An 18,296-nucleotide genomic window follows, 5' to 3' on the forward strand; every position below is an offset into this window, starting at 1 on the left:
CCATACACTCAGACAACCAGCAACATGAATTTGACTGGGAAAACACCACTACAGCTGAAACTGACACCCGGAAACGGCAAGAACATCCATCAACAGACACACCGACCTGGACCCCACATACAAATCACTACAGCTGAAACTGACACCCGGAAGCGGCAAGAACAAACCAATATAAATACCGGAAGAAACATCAAAGCAGCGCTTCACACGAGGCTCTAACAGCACTGATGATGTTCCCTAGCCAGGGAATGAAACGTTTGCAGCAAAAACTTCCAGCTCGGCGAGCAGAACCACAACAACAATTTAACATGACCACTTCACCCTAACCTGCACATCCCTGAGCACTATGGGACAATTCAGCATCACCAATCCACCCTAACCTGCACATCCCTGGGCACTATGGGACAATTTAGCATGGCCAATCCACCCTAACCTGCACATCCCTGGGCACTATGGGACAATTTAGCATGGCCAATTCACCCTAACCTGCACATCTTTGGACTGTGGGAAGAAACCGGAGCACCCGGAGGAAACCCACGCAGACACAGAGGGGAGAATTTGCAAACTCTACACAGACAGTCGCCTGAGGCTGGAATCGAACCCAGGTCCCTGACACTGTGAGGCAGCAGTGCTAACCACTGAGCCACCGTACTGCCCCTTGCATGAAATGAATATATTCCATTTGCCTTTTCAATCCCTTGCTGTGCCTCTGTATTGACCCTGTGCTTCATGCATGACCAATATACCACCTCACCTTCGAGCTTTGCAATCTTTCTCTCCAATTAAACAATATGCCACCCTTCCATTCTTCCTGCCAAAGTGGGCAAGGCCACATTTTGACACATTACACTCCATCCGCCAAACTGTTACCCATTCACCTAACCGGGCCATGTCCCTTTGTCTCCTCACTACCTATTAGCCGACTTCCCTGTATCATTTTGGCAACCATGCATCTTGTTCCATCATCCGGTATTTTTGTATAAATCGTGAACTGTTGAAATAAAGGAAGATGGAGTTTTACTGATCAAGTGTCTTTCACAGCCTCAGGACAGCGGAACAGTGCTTCCCAGCCAAGTGGTGTTGGGGATTGGCTCAGGGAATCAGGCAGAACTCCCCAGCCCTTCTGACCTGGTTACCAATGCAACAAACCTGATGATGTATGCCATAAGATGGAGGAGGCCAATCAGCCCATCGAGTCTGCTCTATCATTCAATGATGTCATGGCTGGTCTGTTCATCCCCCAACTCCCACTCTCCTGCCTTTTCCCCATCACCCCTCCATTCCCCTTCCTGATTAAACATCTCTCTGTCTCAGCCTTGAATATACTCACTGACCCAGCTCCGACAGCCCTCTGTGGGAAAGAATTCCACAGACTCACTCTCCTCTGAGAGAAGAAATTCCTCCTCATCTCGGTCTGCAATGGGTGACCCCTTATTCTGGGATTGTACCCTCTGGTCCTAGACTCTCTCCCACAAGGGGAAACAACCTCTCCACATCTCCCCTGTCAAGTCCCCCAGGGAATCTTGGATGTTTCAATAAGGTCGCCTCTCTTTCTTCTAAACCCCAATGAGTCCAGGCCCAACCTCCTCAACCTCTCCTCATGGGACAGTCCCTCCATACCCGGGATCAGCCGAGTGTACCTTCTCTGGTCTGCCTCCAATGTCAGTCTGTCTTTCCTCAGGTAAGGGGACCCAAACCTGTTCACAGGATTCCCGCTGTGGTCTGACTGGTGCCTTGTATAGTTTTAGCAAATCCTCCTGATTTTTATACTCCATTCCCTTTGGAATAAAGACCAACATTCCCTTGGCCTTCCCTATTCCCCGCTGGACTTGGATGCTAGCTTTTTGTGATTCACGGATGAGGATTCCCAAATCTCTCTGTTCTGTAGCTTTCTGCAGTCCTTCTCCATTTAAATAATATTCAGCTCCTCTATTCTTCCTGCCAACCTCACAGTTTTCCCCACATTGTTTTCCATGTGCCAAGTTTTTGCCCACTGGCCTAACCTGTCTAGATCCCTCTGCAGACTCAGTGCGTCATCCTCACCCCTTGCCTTCCCACCTATTTCTGTGTTAATCACAAACGTGGCTACGGTACATGCACTTTCTTGATCCAGTAATGGATATTGGCAATAACTGCGGCCCCAGCACTGAGCCCCGTGGTACTCCACTGAAAATCCTGAAAATGGCCCCCTTATCTCTACTCTGTCTTTTCTCAGTTAGTTTAGCTTTCAACAAGGTTGTATTGAGGTAAATGTTTTTGACCCAGAGGGTGGTGAGGGGGCATGGAATGGACTGCCTGGGAGGGTAACCTCACAACCTTTTAAAAAGTACTTAGAGTCATAGAGCATGAGAACAGACCCTTCGGCCCAACCAGTCCATACCGACCCTAATCCCAAACTGAACTAGTCCCACCTGCCTGCTCCTGGCCCATCTCCCACCAAACCTTTCCTAATCATGTCCTTATCCAAATATCTTTCAAACATTGTAACTGTCCCCACATCCACCACTTCCTCAGGACTTCCACCGCCCTGTGTGTAAAAACATTTGCCTCATGTTCTTCTTAAAACCTTTCTCCTCTCACCTTAAAAATATGCCCCCTAGTCTTTAAATCCCCCACACCAGGGAAGAGACACTTGTCATTCACCTTATTTGCACCCTTTCACTGGAGGGGTACTTATAACATCCTAACGTTCAAGGCCACCAGTTTGGATGAGCGCAGATAGGTCAGTGTCGATAGGCCGAAGGGCCTCTTCAGTGCTGTATAGCTAGGACCTACTGTATTCCTAGGGCTCGTTTTGTAACACATGTCTGCCCCGCCCTCCCCTCCCCCCCACCACCCCCAACTCTTTTGTCTTCAGCCCCATGGAAGTGTCAGATTTCCGCACACTTTCGGAGTGAATCCTGGTACATGGAGTGCTGGGGGGAAGCATCAGGCGGGCATAATTACCCTCCACCCACCTCCAGGGTGCTGGAACGTCTGTTGAGGGCCCCTCCACTCCCCACCCATCCCCAGATCCCCCCCCCCCCCCCCAACAATCCAGGCTTGACGACTGGACCTCAGAGCCGAAGAGGTGGATAGAGAAATGCAGAAACATGCCTTTCTCCTCTTGCAAGGTGAGATTTCGGTTGCACAAGTTCCCTTTGCAGCACACGATACGGAGGTAAGGCTGCGAGTATTCACAGGGTACCTCCTGATATGAATGGCAGCCCTTCCTAATCTGACCCAGAAACTGGCTGTCGACGGAAACGAAACACTGCACTCCGCGACAAGTCTCCGTTTCACAATAGCCGCCCTCACAAACGCACTCGAACCTCACGGGCTCCTGCTCACCTGTGAAGCGAGAAACAGACAAAGCTTGGCAATGTTACAGTGAGACGGGCCGAACGCCATTGAAGCGACAATGTAACTGATCGGCCGCGTGTTGCGAGAACGCCCGTTCGACGTTTTATCGCAGTCGATAAAAGAGCACTTGGAAACAGTTCCCGGGGTGACACGGAGAGGCGGCAGCGTCTTTCCTCACTCCCGCGGCTGACCACGTAGGGAGTCACAGAATAGAACGCAAACTCCCGCGGCCGCTGGGAAATCTGAAGTCAAAGCAGGAGCTGCTGGAGAAACTCAGCAGGTCGTGAACTGGAAAATAAAAGAAGTCACAGCGGGTGCTGAGGATCTGAAACCAAAGCAGGAATTGCTGGCAGCATCTGTGGAGAGAGTAAGAGGAATTAAGTTCTGAAGAAGAGTCACTGGCCTTGACCCGTTAGGCCATGAATTCTGGTTTTCTCTCTCTCTCCACAGATACTGCCAGACCTGCTGAGTTTTTCCATGCCTGCTCAGCACAGTTCTGAATGCTTTCCTTTGTTCCTGGTTGGACAGTCAGACAGAGGGCAAAGTGCCCGAAATGAATCCTCTCTCCAGGTAGGAACATTGGGAATACGGTCAGGGACTGTGGAACCGTTTTAAAATCTCCGGGTCGTGTTAAAATGGAGAGCTGGAGAGAATTGCCAGTTTCCCTCTGTGTTAAACACTGAAGGTCTGGTGTGTTACACCGACTGAGGGGCACTGTCATAGCAATATCCTGTAGATGCTGGAAATCAGAAATAAAGACAGAAAGTGCTGGAGAAACTCAGTAGGTCTGGCAGCAAGTGGAGAGAGCTAGAAACTGAGTTAACGTTTCAGGTCTGGTATGACTTTCCTTCAGAACTGATAGAGGGGCAAGACTGAGGAGTGTGTGACTAAGATGGCAGGACTGACAGAGGGATTGTTTAGGAGTGTATTCACTGGAGTTTCGAAACATGAGGGGGCACCTCATAGAAACTTAGAAAATTCAAGCAGGTCCAGACCGTGTCATGCAGGAAGGATGTTCCCAATGGTGGGGGAGTCCGGAGCCAGGGGGGTCACAGTCTAAGGATATGGGAGAGGCCATTTCGGACTGAGATGAGGAGAAACATCTTCTCCCAGAGACAGGGGATCCTGTGGAATTCCCCACCACAGAAAGAAGGAATTTGATATCGTTCTTAGGCTGAAAGGGATCAAAGGATTCCAGAAAAGAGCAGAAACAGGGGACTGAGTTGGATGATCAGCCGTGATCATATTAAATGGTATAGCAGGATCAAGGGGCTGAATGGCCTACTCTTGCTTCTGTTTTCCATGTTTCTATAAGAAAGATGTAATGGGGAAGGTGAATGGAATGTTGGTCTTTATTCCAAAGGGATTGGAGTATAAAAGTCGGGGCATTTTGCAAGGCACTGGTCAGACCACAGCGGGAATACTGTGAACAGGTTTGGGACCCCTGACCTGAGGAAAGACAGACTGACATTGGAGGCAGCCCAGAGAAGGTACACTCAGCTGATCCCGGGTATGGAGGGACTGTCCCATGAGGAGAGGTTGAGGAGGTTGGGCCTGGACTCATTGGGGTTTAGAAGAATGAGAGGTGATCTTATTGTAACATCCAAGATTCCCTGGAGGTCTTGACAGGGGGGATGTGGAGAGGTTGTTTCCCCTTGTGGGAGAGAGTCTAGGACCAGAGGGTACAATCCCAGAAGAAGGGGTCACCCATTGCAGACAGAGATGAGGAGGAATTTCTTCTCTCAGAGGGGAGTGAGTCTGTGGAATTCTTTCCCACAGAGGGCTGTCGAGGCTGGGTCAGTGAGTATATTCAAGGCTGAGACAGAGAGATGTTTAATCAGGAAGGGGAATGGAGGGGTGATGGGGAAAAGGCAGGAGAGTGGAGTTGGGGATGAACAGATCAGCCATGACATCATTGAATGGTGGTGCAGATTTGATAGGCTGAATGGTCTCCTGTTGCTCCAGTGCCTTTTGGTATTGTTGATCCAGTACAAAGCAGCCCTTCTGATTGTCATGCATTGGACTGGCACTTTCAACATGCATTCCCTCTCCCACTGATGCTGAGTAGCAGCAGTGTGTACCATCTACAAGATGCACTGCAGACATTCACCAAAGATCCTCAGGCAGCACCTTCCAAACCCACCACCACTTCCATCTAGAAGGACAAGGGCAGCAGATACATGGGAACACCACCCCCTGCAAGTTCCCCTCTGAGCCCCACACCATCCTGACTTGGAAATATATCGCTGTTCCTTCAGTGTCGCTGGGACAGAATCCTGGAATTCCCTCCCTCAGGGCATTGTGGGTCAACCCACAGCACACGGACTGCAGCGGTTCAAGATGGCAGCTCACCCCCACCTTCTCAAGGGGGCAATAAATGCTACCAAGCTTATCTCAAGAATAAGTTAAAAAGCAGCAAATCAAAATTGACCTGGAAATGGGAACAGGGCTGCAAACTCCCTTTGACTTGAAGAAACCGAAACTTTTGCTAAAAAAAGCACGTAGAAGTGGTGAAAAGTGCGCAGGTTTCAACATTACCTTCGGAAGCAGAGGGGGAACTGATCAGTCCTGCCAGGATAATGGCAGAGAGTGCTTTCACCACCATCGGAGACCTGCCAAAGAGAAAGGAGAGTTCTGCTTGTTGGATTGCTGCTGTGTGGAACAGTTTAACAGAAGCAAGACTAAATGTTTCAACCTTCCTTCCTGAACTGCCAAGCCCAGCACCCACAAAAACGAACGTAATTCTCCCAGGGCCCCTCCAAATTCAGCACAGGTCCCCTCACTCAGAGGTGAAAGTCTGTCCACCTTCACACAGATTTTGATCATGTTCTGCCCACTCTGGACATTTCGCTCAGAGATATCGACTTGGGTTTGTCAAAATAAAGTGTGTTAACATTGGGCAGACAGAGTAAAGCTTCCTCTACACTCCCCCCCCCCAACCCCCATCAAGCACTCCCAGAACAGGGACAGCATGGGGTTAAATACAGAGTAAAGCTCCCTCTACACTCTCCCCCCCCATCAAACACTCCCAGGGCAGGGACAGCACGGTATTAGATACGGAGTAAAGCTCTCTCTACACTGTCCCCATCAAACACTCCCAGGGACAGGGACAGCACGGGGTTAGTTACAGAGTAAAGCTCTCCCTACACTGTTCCCCATCAAACACTCCCAGGACAGGGACAGCACGGGGTTAGACACAGAGTAAAGCTTCCACTACACTGTTTGCCAATTGTTCTTCATTTCTAGGTCTGACAGCCAACTTTCTCAGTTTTCAGCTACATGTGTGAGTGTGTATGTGTGTGTGAGAAAGTGTGCGTTGTGTGTCAGGAAGTGTGGGTGTTTGTGAGAGTGTATGTGAGGAGGTGTGAGTGCGTGTGAGAGTGTATGAGAGGGAGTTTGTGTCTGTGAGGGAAGGGGGGTGTGTGTATGTGTACGCATGTGTGAGAGAGTGCGCATGTGTGTGAGAGAGTGTAAGTGTGTGTGAGGGAGTCTGTGAGTGTGTATGAGAGTGTGTGTGTGTGTGTGTGAGAGGGAGAAAGAGTGCGAGTGTATGATGGAGAGTGAGTGTGTGTGTTTGAGGGAATGAGTGTGTGAGTGTCAGGGAGTCTGAGTGTGTGTGAAAGAGTGTGAGTGTGTGTGAAAGAGTGTGAATGTGTGTGTTTGAGGGACTGTGTGAGCGTGTCTGACAGAGTGTGTGTGTGAGTATGAAAGTATGTGTGAGAGAGTGTGTGTGTTTGAGGGAGTGTGTATGGATGTGAGGGTTTGAGTGTGTGTGTGAGAGAGTGTGTGAGTGTGTGTATGAGGGAGAGTAAGTATGTGAGGGAGTGTGAGTGTGTGAGAGTGTGTGTGTGAGGGAGACTGTGAGGATGAGGGAGTGTGTGTGTGTGAGAGTGTGAGTGTGTGTGAGAGGGAGACTGTGAGGGTGAGGGAGTGTGTGTGTGTGTGAGTGTTTGTGTGTGAGAGGGAGACTGTGAGGGGGTGTGTCTGTGTGTGTGTGTCTGTGTGTGTGTGTGTGTGTGTGTGTGAGAGAGAGAGGGAGACTGTGAGGGTGAGGGAGTGTGTCTGTGTGTGCCGTGCCCACTGGTTCTGGTCTCTCTCCCCAGGGGCAATAGTTTCTGTCAATCTCCCCTCGGGTCCGGTTTGATTTCCAGCCATTCCAACAGCAATTCCAGCCTCAAACCCCTCGTGACCTTTGCGTCCTTCCTGTCCCAGTGTTGATTTGGAGATCCCGCACCTTCCCATCTTCAAACAGCCTTCCGGAGTGGCAGTGCCAAGATGGAACCACAGTGCGTGCCTGTGCCTCGCCAATCCAACACCCCTTGGTCTGCCAACCCCTGCCACCTGGCATGTTCCACTGGCATAAACACCACAGCTTGTCCAGTTTTCCCCAAGCATCCAGAGTGTCCCCTTTTCCCCAAAGAACCCGGAGAGTATCCCCTTTTCCCCAGAAAACCTGGAGAGTATCCCCTTTTCCCGAAGAACCTGGATTAGTTAACTTCTTGATTAGTTTAACTACAGTGTGGAAACAGGCCCTTCGGCCCAACACGTCCACACTGACCCTCCGAAGAGCCACCCACCCACCCTCCATCTGACACTCCGGGCAATTTAGCCTGGTCAATCCACCCTAACCTGCACATTTGTTTTGGGAGGAAGCCGGAGCACCCGGATGAAACCCACACAGACACGGGGAGAGTGGGCAAACTCCACACAGTCAGCCACCCGAGGCTGGAATTGGACCCGGGTCCCTGGCGCTGTGAGGCATCAGTGCTAACCACTGAGCCAGCGTGTTTCCAGTATTCCCAGAGAACCCGGAGAGTTTCCGGTTTTCTGGAGCTGTCCTGACGGCGGGGGGTGAAGCGATCATTGCAGTCTGACTGCTTTCTCCATGCCTTTTCTGTGGCCCTGAGCATTTTCAACACGGAGGAAGCATGGAACGCGAGCCTATCCTGGTCCGAGCTCAGTCACACCTTGTCCAGGGACACTCCGAGGCCACGAGAGGCGAAACACTGTCAGTGACACTATCCAGGCCTCTGCCCCGGGAGGGGTTGCCCTCTGTCTTGCACTGTCAACGGACTGCAGTGTCTCCTCACTGAAAACGCATTTAAAATCCTCTCCAGTCCAACCTGCAGGTGAGGTCATCTGGAGGTGGATAGTTTGCGGCAATTCAAACAGGAAACAGATGCTTGGCGATTAAGAGACAAGAGATACTGTAGTAACAGGAAGCGCTGGGGTAGGTCTTTGCATGCTATCGTCAGCTGCTTCCCAGCCTATTGTTTGGTCGTTTCCCTGGGGTGGGGGAGTCCAGAACGAGAGGGCATAGGTTTAGGGTGAGAGGGGAAGGATATAAAAGGGACACAAGGGGCAACTTTTTCACGCAGAGGGTGGTGTGTGCATGGAATGAGCTGCCAGTGGAAGTGGTGGAGGCTGGTACAATTGCAACATTTAAAAGGCATTTGGATGGTATATGAATAGGAAGGGTTTGGAGGGATATGGGCCCGGGTGCTGGCAGGTGGGACTAGATTGGGTTGGGATATCTGGTCGGCATTGATGGGTTGGGCCGAAGGGTCTGTTACCGTGCTGGATGAATCTCTGCCTCTATTTGGCCAACTGTTTCCTTTACCTTACCCAGTCGCCGGAAGTTTTAAGAAAAGAAAAAGCGCACTTTCTTTTTGGGATTACTGTAGACAGGCCGGTGCAGACTGGGGGGGCTGCTGAAAGACCTCTACCCTTACTGTCTGACTCTATCCAATCCTGTGTACCAGTGAGGTGGGCATTCAAATTCACTTCCCAGGAACTCCTTGATGCTTGTCCTGATATCCCAGGATTAAACAGCCAACGGCAATCTGAAACAGGGGCTTGTGACAGCCTTAGTTCAATGCTCCCCAGTACCAGTGCACCCTTAGCATCGCACATTCACTAATATCAGCAGGATCTGATTTCGGATCATTCTTCTTGGCACAGAGTGGTTCGCCAGGTACTCCGGTTTCCTCTCACGTTCCAAAGGTGTGCAGGTTAGGGTGGATTGGCCATACTAAATTGTCCCATAGTGCCCAAGGATGTGCAGGTTAGGGTGGATTGGCCATGCTAAATTGCACATAGTGTTCAGGAATGTGTAGGTTAGGGTGGATTGGCCATGCTAAATTACCCATAGTGCCCAAGGCTGTGCAGGTTAGGGTGGATTGGCCATGCTAAATTGTCCCATAGTGCCCAGGGATGTGCAGGTTAGGGTGGATTGGCCATGCTAAATTGTCCTATAGTGCCCAGGGATGTGCAGGTTAGGGTGGATTGGCCATGGGAAATTGCACATAGTGTTCAGGAATGTGCAGGTTAGATGCATTAGTCAGGGAAAATGTAGGGGATTGGGTCACTCTTCAGAGGGTCGGTGTGGACTTGTTGGGCCAAAGGGCCTGTTTCCATACTGTAGGGATTTTATGTCAGCCCAGACCAGGGAAGATGGCAGGTGCTTTCCCTAAAGGGCATTAGTGAACCAAATGGGTTTAATTGACAATGGATTCATGGTCATCTTAAGATGCCTATTCCCAGGTTTTTATTGAATTCAAATTCCACCATCTGCCATGGCAGGATTCGAGCCTGGGTCCCCCCGCTGAGTTTCTGGATTAATGATCGAGCGATAATACCACTAGGCCAATCCCTCCCCAGCTGTGGGGGCTCCTTTAGGAAGTGACTGAATCTTCCCTCATGAACTGAGGCCGATTGTCACTCACCACAGTCATCAGAATAGCAGTCAATGGTGAAAGCTTTCTCAGTTCCTGTGAGAGTGAAGAAATCTCTCCCAGCTTCATCCATGGTCCCTCTGGGGTGTCATAGATGGCTGTTTGCTTGTTTATCTTGGTTTGTCTTATAAACACTGTACTTGTGGAAGTGGCCTTTAGTCTCATTAGTCAGGTTTGGTCAGGAGATCATCTCTCTTGCCTTCCTCAGACTAAATTCAGTTCCTTGACGGTTGCACAGACATGTTTCAGCCTTTCTACCATCATTCCTTTTGGGATAATGACCCTATTTCTGTTGTACAAGATGCCATCTTGGGCTCCCACTTCATCTCAGTTGGCCCACTATTCTCTCTTTGCAATCGCAGCGTCCTTGATCGTTTCAGACCATCCTTTCATCGCCACTTCCTGTAGCACTTGGGAGAGTTGAGTAGGTGCTTGGTCTGAGCAAGATGCTTGTCTTTAACAGTCAAGGTCTCTGATGACTTCCATTGGCTGCTCCTTCTCACTGAATCTGGAAGATCTCAGCACTGTCTTCGTCTTCCTGAACTTAGTCCATTTGGGACGGTTGCTCTGCCAGCAATTTCCAGCTAAAAGCACAGCAGGTCAGGGGGCATCCAAGGAGCAGGAAAATTGGATTCATCCACGCTCCATAGATTCTGCTCAGCGTTGTTTATTATCCAGATCTTCATTCTTCCCAGTGCGCTGAGCTCCCAGCTTCATTTAATCCCAAGACGCTCCGTTTCATCGCCTCTGGAAAAATGGCTCAAGGGGCAAGATGATTCAGGGAAACTGGCGTGTGGCACAAATTCACTCACTCGCCAATCTCCACACCCAACTGCATCGGGCTGTCGGGATATTTCTCATTGACCTGTTCTGGAGGTGGTGAGACTTGAGCTGGGGTCTCCGAGCCAAGAGGTAGGGACACTGCCACTGGCCTCTGTACTGGGGAGGCACAAGTGGCTCAGTAGTTAGCGCTGCGGCCTCACAGTGCTAAAGACTTGGGTTCAATTCCTGCCTCAGGCAACTGTCTGTGTGGAGTTTGCACGTTCTCCCCATGTCTGCGTGGGTTTCCTCCGGGTGCTCCGGTTTCCGCCCACAGTCCAAAGATGTGCGGGTCAGGTGAATTGGCCACGCTAAATTGCCTCAGTGTGTTCAGGGATATGCAGACTAGGTGGGTTAGTAATGGGAAATGTGGGGAGGGGTGAGTCTGGGTGTTATACTCTTTGGAGGTTCTGTGCACAGACACTGGCCAGAATGAGCCTGCTTCCATATTGTAGGGATTGGATTGAATCGAATTTATTGTCACGTGTACCAAAGCACAGTGAAAAGCTTTGTTTTGTGAGCAATACAGGCAGATCCCAGAGTTAAGGAGCACAGATAGTAAATAATAGGTAAACAGCGGCAGAAACAAATACACAGGGACAGGCGCATGTTAAGAGTTTGGGAGTCTATTCAGTATTCTAACAACAGTAGGGTAGAAACTGTTTTGAAACCGGCTGGTGTGTGTGTCCAGGCTTCTGTACCTTCTCCCTGATGGTAGAGGCTGTAGAAAAACATTGCCAGGGTGGGATGGATCTTTGAGAATGCTGGCGGCCTTTCCTTGACAGTGGGCCTGGTAGATGGATTCTATAGATGGGAGGTTGCCCTTTGTGATTGTCTGGGCCGAGTTCACCACTCTCTGTAACCGTCTCCGATCTTGAATGGTACAGTTGCCATACCAGGCAGTGATACATCCAGACAGAATGGTCTTGATGGCACACCTATAAAAGTTGGCACGGGTATTCACCGTCATGGCAAATTTCCTCAGCTGCCTGGGGAAGAGGAGACGTTGTTGGGCCTTTGTAACCAGTGTATCCACATGAAGAGTCCAAGGAAGCTTGTTGTGGATGGTCACTTCCAGGAGCTTGACACTCTCCACTCGTTCCCCCTCTGTGCTGTTAATGTGTAGGTAGGGGGGGCAGGAGTAACATCCCACCGAAAGTCAATAATGAGCATTGAGAGCTGGGTTGTTCTCAGTGCACCATGTTTCCAGGTCTTCCACCTCCCGTCTGTATCTGTCTCATCGTCATCTGAGATTCGACCGACTATGGTGGTGTCATCAGTGAACTTGTAAATGGTATTAGTCTGGTATTTGGTGATGCAGTCATGGGTACACAGTGAGTACAGCAGGGGGCTGAGTACACACCCCTGGGGGTCTCCAGTTTTGAGTGTTAATGAGGATGAAATATTGTCCCCAGTCTTCACTGATTGTGGCCTGTGGGTCAGGAAACTGAGGATCCGATTGCAGAGAGTGGGGCTTAGTCCGAGGTCCCTAAGTTTAGTAATCAGTCTCGAGGGGATAATAGTGTTGAAGGCTGAACTGTAGTCAATGAGTAGGATTCTTACGTAGCTGTTCTTGGTGTCAAGATGTTCCAGGGAGGAGTGAAGGGCAAGTGATATGGCATCTGACATGGATCTATTGGTCTGATAGGCAAATTGGAGTGGGTCAAGAGGAGTGGGGAGGTTGGAGTTGATTAATGCCATGACCAGCCTTTCAAAGCACTTCATGACCATTGAAGTTAGAGCCACTGTGCGGTAGTCATTGAGACATGCTGTCTGAGCCTTCTTAGGCCCAGGGATGGTGTTGACCCTCTGAGACATGCAGGGACAGTGGCCTGCTTCAATGACAGGAGAAAGGAATTAAGCTACAGATTAACTGGGGCCAAAATGAATGGTAAAGCAGGCTGGACAAGCCAATGGCCTGCTTGCAATACAGACCCTGAACTCTCAGATCGGTTTAAAAGCAAGAATGGCGGTTTATTAGGGTTGGAGACGAAGTCGAGCTTCTATTGAATGTACAACGGCATCTCTCTTTAAAACAGAAAGGAATAAACAATGCAAAATACACGGATGGTTGATCTAATCCTGATGCTTTCGCATCAAATGGTGTGGTGTTGGCGAAACCCTTGCCTTTTCACTTCCAGGAAATCAGAAAATCGACTGGAATCAGATGTTGCTGGAGATCCCAGAGGCGCCGAGTCAACGTCACATTGTTGCTGGTCTAGACATTGCACCAGTCTGTCAATTCTTCACTGAAGCCTCAGTGGGCAATGTTTGCTCTGAGCAAAAAATAATGCAGAGTGTTTCTGTGACAACACAGAGGCTAATTTCAGGACAAAGGGCGTGCGAGTTTCTAGCCAGGAAACTGCCAGAGTCATATTGACATTCCGAGTGCTTGAATAACACAATTCAGGCACTCACCATGGTCACTGTTAGCAATGTAACTTCAGGAGCCAGCTTCAGACTCAGCCGGGAAATCATCTGTATCTCTGCCACCATCCATTCCTTCGGAACGGTTGCCCCCCTTCGCCCTCTTCAGCCTTCTCTATTCTCAACCTCCCTTTTCTAATGCCTAGAGATGGCAAACGTAGCAGCTGGCATAAGGTAACAGAACAGGGGGCTTTGAGAAGGTAATGAATAGGAGCAGGAGGAGGCCGTTCAGCCCCTCCAGCCTCCTCCGCCATTCCATCCAATCATGGGCGATCTCCTCTCGGCCTCGGCTTCACTTTCCTGCCCCCTCTCCATCGTCCATGACTTTATTCAAAATCTGTCCATCTCCCTCTTAAATGTGCTCAATGAAACCAAGGAAACGAGCATTTCTTTTGCCTCTGCTCATTGTGCCAGGTAAGGGTGCCATGCTCACTACGGCCAATGGCGGGATTCTGGATTGTGGGCACTTATCACGTTGGCAACTATTGTGCAAAGAGCATTGGACCATCAGAAGTAGACCGTTCAGCCCCTCGAGCCTGTTCCGCCATGCAACTGGCTGATCCGACATTCCTCACGTTCACTTTCCTGCCCTTTTCCCCAGAACCTGGGATTCCCCATCTGATCAAGACTCTCCCTATCTCAGCCTTAACTATACACAAGGACTGTGCTCCCAAGGAGGCCCCAACCCTCTCAGAGAAGAAATGCCTCCTCATCTCAGTCTTGAATTGGTGCCCCATTATTCTGAGACTATCTCCCCTGGTCCTAGAGGGGAAACCTCCTCTCAGCATTTACCCTGTCAAGCCCCTGAGGAATCCAACATCTTCTACTGAGATCAGCTCTCATCCTTCTCAACTCCAGTGAGTAGATTCCCAGCCTGTTTCACCTTTCCTCATCCCCCCACACCAGGGATCAGAGTCGAGAGTGTGTTGCTGGAAAAGTGCAGCAGGTCAGGCAGCATCCGAGGAGCAGGAGAATCGACGTTTCAGGCATAAGCTCTTCATTCCTAATTAAGGGCTTTTGCCCGAAATATCGATTCTCCTGCTCCCTCGGATACTGCCTAACCTGCTGCGCTTTTCCAGCACCACACTCTCGACTCTGACCTCCAGCATCTGCAGTCCTCACTTTCTCCTACATCAGGGGTCATCCGAGTGAACCTTCTCTGAACTGCCTCCAATGAAATGATACGTTTCCTTCAATAAGGGACCAGAACTGCTCACAGTGTTCCAGATGCGGTCTCCCCAGCACCTTGTACAGTTGCAGTAAGACTTTTGGTTAGATTAGATTACTTACAGTGTGGAAACAGGCCCTTCGGCCCAACAAGTCCACACTGACCCGCCGAAGCGCAACCCACCCATACCCGTACATTTCACTCCTTACCTAACACTACGGGCAATTGAGCATGGCCAATTCACCTGACCCGCACATCTTTGTGACTGTGGGAGGAAACCGGAGCACCCGGAGGAAACCCACACAGACACGGGGAGAACGTGCAAACTCCACACAGTCAGTCGCCTGAGGTGGGAATTGAAGCTGGGTCTCTGGCGCTGTGAGGCAGCAGTGCTAACCACTGTGCCACCCCACTTGCCTACTCTTATACTCCAACCCCCTTGGAATAAGGGCCAACATTCCATTAGCCTTCCTGATTCCCTGCTGCATTTATCCAAACATCTAGGCATGGTGAGTTTTCATTGGTCTAATTGATGTTTCCCTCCTTGTTTGCAAGGGGCTTTTCAAATGACCATTTTGTTTTCGGCCATGTATGTTGATGCATTTGACTCGATTCCTCTGGGCTGTCCGTACTCTGAGGGAGATTACAGCCCGAAGGTCACACCCCATGTGCCTCCCAAACCTCTCCATGGATCTTACCCGCTTTCCCTTCGTTCGTCAGGAATGCGACAATCATTTCAGGGAACTGCAGTCCAGAAACTTGTCACGGGGAGCACGGGAAGGGGGTTAGCTGTTTGTGCTTAAGGTCCTAACCCTTTAAAAAGTGTCATTCTCAACAAGCTCATGTATAACCCTGGCCTCTGGGGTGCTCCGGTTTCCTCCCACAGTCCAAAGATGTGCATTTAGAATCACAGAATTCCTACAGGGTGGAAACAAGCCATTCGGCCCAAAACATCTGCACTGACCCTCCAGGCAGTAACCTACCCAGACCCATTCCCTTATCACGTATTTACCTCTGATTAATACACCTAACCTACACATCCCTGAACACTGTCGACAATTTAGCATAACCAATCCACCCTAACCTGCACATCTTTGGACTGTGGGAGGAAACCCACGCAGACACAGGGAGAACGTGCAAACTCCACACAGTCAGTCACCCGAGGCTGGAATCGAACCCAGATCCCTGGCGCTGTGAGGCAGCAGTGCTAACCACTGAGCCACCGTGCTGGTTAGGATTGGCTGTGCTTAAAATTTCAAAAAACCCTCCCCAGTATTTTCCAGAATAGATGGGCACAGAAGAGAAATAGCCAACTGGTAAATTCACACGCTGTCAGTTTCACTTGCCTGGGGGCCATAGGGAATGGCTTTGGAAGCATTGGCTGATCCTGCTGCTTATTCCTGCTGCTGGCACTTTCTGGTGAGTGGCAGGACTGGCAATGGTTGCTGGGCTACATTCCTCTGAGACTGCTCCTTCCTTCAGTGCGGTGCTGAGCTAATGGGACAGAGACAAAGAGCTGCAATGAGACACAATATGACAGACTGAGGAGCTCATCACTTCGTTTCGCTTCGCCTCTCAGGGCAGTGAGTGTGTCCTCTCGCTGTGCGCACATTGACCGCTCCGTCTCCTGACATCACAGCAGTGGCCCACGCTCTCAGGCTTCTTTGGGGTATTCCGAGAAGAGAAACGGTGCTATGTGAATGCACGCCCCCTTTTCTTTAGTTTGCTGGGCAACTGATTTTGCCCACTGGCCTTTGTGGCAGATAAACTGATGTCTTTCAGCAAGTGGGTGGCAGGAGCAATTTGCGTGTAGACAAGGCTGGAGGAAATTGCTGAGAAAGGAAGAGACTGTTTCCTCCCGCACCGATCAGGACAGCATTGCAAGAATGCCAACTCTCCGAGGGAACACCAATGTACACTGAAAAGAGTGCTGGTTGGTTGGCAAGTGAACTCAGGTTGGTCAAGATGTTTCCATGGGAACTGTTAACCCCATGGCTGTGGTCAATAAAGCCAAGTCAACTCTGATTGGTCAAGTTGTTGCCATGCAGGATGCACCTTGGAGCTGTTGTTGTCCCCCACTCTGGTCTGGATGAAGTGGTTCCTAAGAACAATTCAAGGTGCGCTACCACCTTCAGGAGCAGGAGAGCAGCGAGATCAGGCCTCGATAAAATAAACTCCGACTTTAATGGGACAAAGGCAGCGCTGAGCCTGACTCAGCCAAAAGTGGACCTTGCCTTTTGTTTGATTGAGGCTTGGCTGGTGTTGCCTTCGCATCCCATCCTGCCACCTTTACCCCTCCCCCGACAACATCCTACAGTTAAGCAGCCTCCTCCTGCTAAGGCAGGAAGAGAGGTCAGACCTCGAGACATTCCTGATGGAATTTCAAAACAGCAGACAGGATGCTGATTCCAAATGCATTTAACCTTTACGACAATCTGATATCAGATCAAAGGGGCTTTTCAGAATGAATAGGAGTGTAGTTCACACACACTCTCTTTCTCTCACAGACTCTCTCTCATACACACAGACAGACAAACATATTCACATACACATACAAATATATATAAACTCCCACACACACAAACACATAGAATCCTGACAGTGTGGAAACAGGCCCTTCGGCCCAACAAGCCCACACCAACCCTCTGACGAGTAACCCACCCAGACCCATTCCCCTATCCTATGACCCTACATTTCCCCTTGACTAATGCACCTAACCTGCACATCCCTGGGCACTATGGGTCAATTTAGCATGGCCAATCCACCCTAACCTGCACATCCCTGGGCACTATGGGACAATTTAGCATGGCCAATCCACCCTAACCTGCACATCCCTGGGCACTATGGGACAATTTCCCATGGCCAATCCACCCTAACCTGCACATCCCTGGGCACTATGGGACAATTTCCCATGGCCAATCCACCCTAACCTGCACATCCCTGGGCACTATGGGACAATTTAGCATGGTCAATCCACCCTAACCTACACATCCCTGGGCACTATGGGACAATTTAGTGTGGCCGATCCACCTAACCTGCACATCTTTGGACACTATGGGTCAATTTAGCATGGCCAATCCACCCTAACCTGCACATCCCTGGGCACTATGGGACAATTTAGCATGGCCAATCCACCCTAACCTGCACATCCCTGGGCACTATGGGACAATTTCCCATGGCCAATCCACCCTAACCTGCACATCGCTGGGCACTATGGGACAACTTAGCATGGTCAATCCACCCTAACCTACACATCCCTGGGCACTATGGGACAATTTAGCGTGGCCGATCCACCTAACCTGCACATCTTTGGACACTATGGGTCAATTTCGCAGGGCCTATCCACCCTAACCTGCACATCCCTGGGCACAATGGGACAATTTAGCATGGCCAATCCACCCTAACCTGCACATCCTTGGGCACTATGGGACAATTTCCCATGGCCAATCCACCCTGACCTGCACATCCCTGGGCACTATGGGACAATTTAGCATGGCCAAGCCACCCTGACCTGCACATCCCTGGGCACTATGGGACAATTTAGCATGGCCAATCCACCCTGACCTGCACATCCCTGGGCACTATGGGACAATTTAGCATGGCCAATCCACCCTAACCTGCACATCCCTGGACACTATGGGACAATTTAGCATGGCCAATCCACCCTAACCTGCACATCCCTGGACACTATGGGACAATTTAGCATGGCCAATCCACCCTAACCTGCACATCCCTGGACACTATGGGACAATTTAGCATGGCCAATCCACCCTAACCTGCACATCCCTGGACACTATGGGACAATT

General features: G+C 50.2%; 1 protein-coding gene across 2 annotated transcripts in view; it reads right to left on the bottom strand.

Annotated features, from left to right (window-relative positions):
* Window positions 1-18,296, bottom strand: part of LOC132805816 (activin receptor type-1-like) — a 132,816-nt gene that overhangs the window by 65,887 nt on the left and 48,633 nt on the right. For both annotated transcript variants that reach the window (XM_060821103.1, XM_060821102.1), the window contains exons 2-4: window positions 15,837-15,984; window positions 5,881-5,954; window positions 3,097-3,330 (exon numbers count right to left, since the gene is read on the bottom strand). In XM_060821103.1, the coding sequence (XP_060677086.1) occupies window positions 3,097-3,330; window positions 5,881-5,954; window positions 15,837-15,868 (340 nt within the window). In that variant the 5' untranslated portion in view covers window positions 15,869-15,984. The remainder of the gene's footprint in view (window positions 1-3,096; window positions 3,331-5,880; window positions 5,955-15,836; window positions 15,985-18,296) is intronic.

The sequence above is a fragment of the Hemiscyllium ocellatum genome, chromosome X (genome assembly GCF_020745735.1).
Source record: "Hemiscyllium ocellatum isolate sHemOce1 chromosome X, sHemOce1.pat.X.cur, whole genome shotgun sequence".
NCBI lineage: Eukaryota > Metazoa > Chordata > Chondrichthyes > Orectolobiformes > Hemiscylliidae > Hemiscyllium > Hemiscyllium ocellatum.